Source organism: Athene cunicularia, assembly GCF_003259725.1.
Source record: "Athene cunicularia isolate RWA chromosome 10 unlocalized genomic scaffold, athCun1 chr10_part1, whole genome shotgun sequence".
Taxonomy (NCBI): domain Eukaryota; kingdom Metazoa; phylum Chordata; class Aves; order Strigiformes; family Strigidae; genus Athene; species Athene cunicularia.
The window spans coordinates 21,985,185-21,991,957 of NW_020799112.1; the positions used below are offsets into that span (position 1 = coordinate 21,985,185).

At 50.0% G+C, this 6,773-nt stretch overlaps 1 protein-coding gene across 1 annotated transcript in view; it reads right to left on the reverse strand.

The window, feature by feature from the left end:
• The window catches only part of PRTG (protogenin), an 80,621-nt gene extending 80,356 nt beyond the window's left edge, over nucleotides 1–265 (reverse strand). The window contains exon 1 of the mRNA XM_026856092.1: nucleotides 85–265. Coding sequence (XP_026711893.1) covers nucleotides 85–265 — 181 coding nt within the window. The remainder of the gene's footprint in view (nucleotides 1–84) is intronic.
• Between the last annotated feature and the right edge of the window lie 6,508 nt (nucleotides 266–6,773).

Here is a 6,773-nt window from a genome sequence, read left to right on the forward strand (position 1 = left end):
GGTAACGGCGCGGACAGCCCCTGCGAGCGGGGCAGGAGCTGCCGGCAGCGCCGACCCCCCCGGCGTGGCCAGCATCTGCTAAACGTGCGCTTAGCCGGAGCCGGCCTAAGCCGGGGTCTGTGCCAGCACTGGAGATGCCCACCCGGGGCGTGCCGGCGGTGGCAGGGCGCGGCCCCAGCCCCACGCAGTGGGCGCCGAGGGCCCGGTGCAGGTGCAGTAACGTCGGGGTTACCCCCAGCCCCGGTGAAACCGGCTTCCCCCCCATTGCGGAGGGGGAGGAGGGGACTCGGTCAGACACAGGCCGCTGTGTCAGGCACGCTCCCTGCCCCCTTCCCGCAGCACCAGCCGAGCCCCGTCCCGAGGGCCGTGCAGGGCCACCGAGGAGGAGCTGCCCTGCGCTTGGCCCCAGCAGCAAGCGGCCCTCAGTTCCCATCTGCCTCGGGTCCAAAATGGAGCTTGCCCCAACGCAACCAGAACTCCAAACACACGGCTTGAGAATCGTGCTCTCACCCCCGTGCGGATGAGTTGTAGGGGAGACATCAAATCAAATGCTGCCGCTACTAGTTAAGCTTTCAACTTCACCCATGATTTTACTGCATGCCTGCAGCCAGTGATTTCTAAGCTCTTTTTTGTCTGTTCAGAGTTCTAGTTTCTAAAGTTACGATGTAGGAAGGCATCTTCTTACTCAGCAGATTTGCTCCCTGTTTGCATTCATTGTGAGAGCTGCTGACTTCAGTGACCGGCAAGTTTTTACTGCTTTTTGTTCCTGCCAGCACTGCAAAGCTCACAGAGCCGGGAGCTGGCAGCCAAACTTGGTGCCTTCTGCTGCATCATCACCCGGACCGGCTACAGCCTCAGTCAGTGACTCCCCTGAAAACCTTCAGGGGGAAAATCAGAGCTATCTAAACACAACATAAGCCCTAGTTTGACCTATATCACCATCCTTACTTGTCAAAAATACACAAGCAGGAGAATTCAGGCTGTTCTGATCTTCGCACGAGTTTTCAGGAAAGGTAATTAGGAAAGATTTGCTTTACATGAAAACTAGTTACCCAAAAGGCACGCAGGTAGTTTCCCAGTGACTTTGCACACACACCAGTTCAGCATCTAAAGAAGAGCAAACGCAGCAACGGGATCCACCTGACCCAGTCTTCTTGAATTTTCCTCAGTGTTTTACTTGATCCAGTCGTAAAAGCGTGAACTATGAAAAAAAGCCTATCACAAGCGATATTATTTTTGAATATTAAGGATAAACATATTCATTCTTGTGGCAAACTCACAGCACAAACTTCCACAACACAAGTGGGTGGCTGGGCTGTACTGCCAGCACTGGACACTATCCCACCCATCCCAGGAGGGAAGCGTCCTTGCCCAATTCGCCAACCCTTTTAGAAGCAGGAGTTGGTCCTAGCAGACCAGGGGACAAAAAAAGCCAAGAGGGAGCAAGTTGTAGTCCTACTTGTGGGATGGTTTCCATTAGCCGTGTCATCTGTGCTCACTGCTGTGTTCTGCTGTGGCGGGGAAACAGCTTTACCGTCTCCCTGGACTACGCTGTGCCAGCAGGAGGTTTTGACTCTTGAGATCAAATGCAAGAGTTGTCTTAAATGACTTAAAAGTGCTTCCCGCTGGAGCAGTCCTCGTGCCTGGGTCTAGGCAGCTGCGAACTCCAGTACTTCCATTTCCACATTTCTGTTGAGCCAAACAAATATTAAATTCCTTATTAGAATTAAGCAGTCCTATAACTAGGTGGGCATAAAACGCTCCCTCCTTAATTTGTCAGAATTCATTTAACACATTTTCCAGTAATTAATCGGATTAGAGACAGTGCAGACTTGTGATAACATACCTAAACTCATACTTCACTGCAAGCTGATAAACTCATTGAACCACAGTTTAAAGTCACTGCCAGCCATAATTTTGTCAAATATGGCATGTTAGTAAATATGGAGCCAATAAACAGAGTTATCTACTTGGCTGACCATCCCACAAAAACATTATCTTGAGTAAGCCAGAACAGCAGTCCAGGATGACTACAAGACATTGCCAGCCAACATAAAGCTATGCCTACTTTGCTGCAGGGCAGCAATTTTTCTTCTGTCACCAACACAGACTTTTTTCTTGACTCCATCTGCATCTTTGGCACATGTGGGAAACTATGCAAACTTCCCCGGTTCTTTTCAGACCCATATAAACCCCTTTTCTATGCTTTCTCTTGGGTTTTGCGTATGCAAACAAGCTGCACACGTCATTCAAAGAAATATCAACTTGTAATGCTTCAGCAGTCAGCTCCTCAATGCCTTAAAACCAAAGTCAGTAGTAAGAGCTCTCTTTGAAGTGTTACCAACAGCTGGAATAACAGCATGTTGTCCAGGTTGCAGTCTGTAAATAACCTGATTTACCTTATGCTGCATTTCAGCCTCAGCCCTGGCAAGCCCATTTTGTTGGGTTTTTTCCCTCCCCCCAAAAATAAAGTTTTTAAAAATCAGATTGACTTCAACAGATCTAGCTCAGGGCTTTGCTCTACTGCTCTTCTACATGTTAGGGCAGCTGTCAATCCATCCAGGACTCCTCAACTGAGCTGGGGCCATAAAATCCAGAATTTTTGTCCCATTATGAACCAGCAAGGAGAGATACACACTTCACAAAGGTGAATGAAGTCTCATGACCATGGTGTTTATCAACATCTCTAGAAAAGGAACTAGCAGGCAGGACTGTTCCCTGGGAGGGAACGTAGCAGCCTCAGGAAAATGGAAGCTGAAAATTCAACAATAACTGGAGCTTTCCAAGGTGAACTCTGTATTTATGACATCTCTGCAGCCCCAAGCCCAAATGCAGTCTCTTTTCAGGTTAGAATAAGATTTTTCTGTTGTGAGACCATTTAAACATCTTTCAGCTTAAACCAGAAGTAGCTCTGTTCAGTCTGTGGTCAGTTTTGCACTGAGTATTTCAGCTCTATCTAAGAAAAAGATTAGCATCACGTTAAGTCTCTTAGCCCCGTGGTCTGGAAAAACCGTCATGACAGCACAGAGGGTGTTTGGTGTGGCCACAGACTGCCCGAGCCGGGTGCCCACACGCTGCCCTGTCCCGCCTGACCAAAGCTGCTCAGAGGTGGGAAAGTGACTTTGCCCACATGCTCCATTCCCCCTGTTTGGCTTCACTCAGCTCTGCTCTGACACCATCACGTTGTGGGACAGAAAAGACCAGGGAGGAGCACCCGTGGGTGGGAAACAGGAGAGGTGGGGAGAGAGCTGCTTACAGCAGTTTAAGTGTCCCCCTTGCCCCACATGCAATCACAACATTATCCTCAATTAGCTGAAGCCTGTGTAAGGTCCTGGAGCCCAAATCTATTTTCAAACCTACATATAATCATCATCTCTGCACCCCACCACTGCTCCCAGCCCCACAGGCTCAACTCTTCCCTGCGCCCAGTGCCAGGTCCCAGCTCATCCCCTGGCTCTGCTGGCTGGTCACCACCGGTGCTGCTGGTGTCACTCCTGGCCTGAGGAGAGCTGGAGCTGCAGGCACCCCGGGCAGAGGAGAGGGTACAATCACCGTGGGCAGCTTAGCGCAGCTGCAGCAGCATTAGAGCTGTGGTCATTTCTCAGGGCAGGCTGAGAGCAGTGGTAATTGCTGGAGCCCCACTAACTGCAGGGAATTATGGCAATTTGCACTGGCTCAGCTCTGCCTTCAGCAGCAGAGCCCTCCAAACTCTCCAAACCCAGCTGCTGGGCAGCCACCACGCTGCACCCCGGCAGCTCGTCATTAACCACCTTCTCAGGAAAGCCCCTTCTCCCTTTACAGTTCTTGCTCCAAGTGGTTTTGATCTGGTGTCACTGTAGGCATGTTCAGACGCTTGTTTCTCAATTACGACTGTATTCACAGATTTACAATATGTTAAGCTAACTCTATTAAGACCCACCATGCAAATGTTTACTTTCAGCACATTTGGTCACTTAGTGGATTCTTGCTTCATTTTGAACCTGTGTAGAGTTACCATCTCCCTTGCCTTCTCAAAGGAGATTGACTCCTTCCAGGAGCAGATGGGCAAACACACCTTGGGCTGAGCCCTGGGGATGCTAATGAACTGTCTCTCTAGGGAGCCTTCCAGTACAGCAAAACCAGACCTTCTCAACAAAGGGATTTTAACACAGATCTCATCTGGTTATAAGCTAACACACACCAAAGAGGAAGGAGTACAATTATTTGCCATGCTAGCAATTTTTTTTTTTTTTTTCTTTCCAGCCACCTTCCACAACAGTGCTGCTCTACTGCCCCAAATTGTTGGATGCACCTCAGCCAGGTTGTTTCACAGTGCCCCGGAGGCAGCCTCCAGATGTTTACCACCACCCCTGAAGGCTCATCACACCAGAATGAAGGAGAATCCTGTCATGAATTTCAGCAGGAGAAAAAGAACACACCAACATCCTCCCCAGCTCCTAGAGATAACCACAGGCAGTTTGGAGGTGTAACCTCACAGGGATCTGGCAAAATGCATTTCCTCACTCTCCCATGCCTGTTTGCTGCTGCTGGAAGGCGTGAAAAATACCTATTTTTTGTCAGACACTGCTGTTTCCTAGATGCAAGCTATTAGGTCTTCTGGGTACTTTTAACAAACCACACAGCTGTAGCTACAGAATCAGAGAGTACACACCTGAGGGCATACCTGATCTCAGATGGGCTCTTTCCCTTACACGTAGTGGAGAGCTCTTATGGTGTGGGGTTTGGGTTCACTGCAGCTCCACGCTCTCTCTTCTGGCCCTCATACCACAGCTGACACTCCTCTCCCTGCAGTGAGCTCCTCCAGACACATAATCTGACAGAAAACTCTTCCTTTTTTTCAGTAGAGCTTGTTTTCTCCTGGTTTATATCCATAACTTGGCTCTTTGTGGTGTAAAATGAATGGTGAAACACCAAGGGTTGCAACATGCAGCTGAAGGGTATGGCAATAGCATGGGACAGTGGCTGCCCTGACTTGGGTCTGCCAAACAGCCACGAACATCACTGACTTCCTCCGGCCCCAGGGGTGCCCAGCACTCCTGGGAGGCAAGCCCTTGGGGATCGGCTGGCTTGGGACCCAACTGACAGCAGACAGGCAGCCACAGCTGGAATCTGTGCGCTGAAACACACGGAATAACTTCATTAAGGGTTCATACATATGTGGACATCACAGCAAGGAGCAGAAGTGGTCAGCAGGTGGAGAAGAGCGGCCCCATAAACTGCATTTGCAATGTACATCATTTTTAATTGGCTCAGTATGGTCCCTTCTCTCAACCCTTTCCCCCGTAAGAAAACAAAATTCTGGAAATGCTGCAGCACTGTACTCTGATGTTATCGTCCATAAATCCAAGTGTTAATACACTGGGTCGATACAATAAGTATCAGACCAAGAATAACCAAACAGAAAGAAAATATCTCCTAGGTTACCACTTTCTATGTTTGAATCTACAAAGGAATTTCTTGAACCTTCCAGACAGAGGCAGCTTTTTGTTAGTGTCTTTCTTGCTTATCATGACAACCCACTGTTCCGCAGCTATTTGTTTAGCAACAGGCATGAAATATGGTCTCCTTTCATCCCTGTAGAAGTTACCTTCATTCTGCTCTTATAACAGGAAATAGGCACATCATTTCTGCCTCCTTTCCTCTACATGTTTGCAATCAAGAAACAATTACTGGAAATAAAAGAAATGAAAAACAAAGCAAGTCAGAGGCTGACTAGCAGTTGGACATTCTGCTTGAGTGTACCGTGCTACCTATTTATTTTTTGCTGTGAAAGATTGCAATCCTTTCCTTTGTCTTTGCCTTCTCAGCTTGTTAACAATGCAGTCTCTCCTCTTATCTACAATTTATCCCAAGGAACTATTAAAAAGAAGGATTGGAGGAGGCTTCCTGCTGCTCTTGTCCCATTTCACCTCACAGAGACATAAGGAATTGCTGGTCAGGGAGAGGCCACTTGGCCAAAGCAGCCTGTGCCCCAGAGGTTTATCTCCTGGCTGCCAGCGCAGCTCCCTCCAGCGCTCTGCCCTGTCACGGGAGAGCGATCGCCTCTCAGGAGTGTGAAGATAAACAGATTTGAAGCCTTCAAGGCATGTTCCCAGCACCTCCTCCCCCTCACACGCACACAGGCTGGTCCTGCAGAGGCCCCCACGCACAGGACGGCTCTGGGGATGGCCACCGGGGTGCTGGCAGGGCCACGCGAAGCTGTGACTTACACCAGGACGGCTCCAACCAAGAACTGGGGCTGAACCGCTAAAGGCAACACCCTGGCGAAAGGACAAGCCGGGGGGGACACACAACAAACTGGAGGGAGCCAAAAGCTGGGCAGCACAGAGATGATTACTTTTGATGCCAAAATTACTGCTCCCATCGGCTGCAGTCACTGGGATTTCAGCTCAGCTGGGCGGCTGCAGTCGCTGGGATTTCTGGTGGTTTAGAGGCCGTGGCCGAGCTGTCTGTCCCCTGCAGGAGGCAGGGCTGGATCTCAGGCCCTGCACAGCCAGGGGAGAGGGGAAACAGGGGGCAGCCCACCCCGATTCCTGCCCCCCCCCCCATTGTTACCAGCGTGGCTCAGGTCTCTCTGCAGTCCCTGTCCGCAGGAGTTGGAGATGAGGGGCTCTGCTGGAAGCCCACCCACTGCCACCCTCCGTTTGTCTGATGCAACTCAGTGCTCTGCAACTTGCAGTGCCTGTGTGGGGCTGGTGTAAGAGCTTGTGTGGCCAAGCGACGAACTGGAGAACTGATCCTAATGGAAATAACTTGGGGGGGGGGGGGGAAAA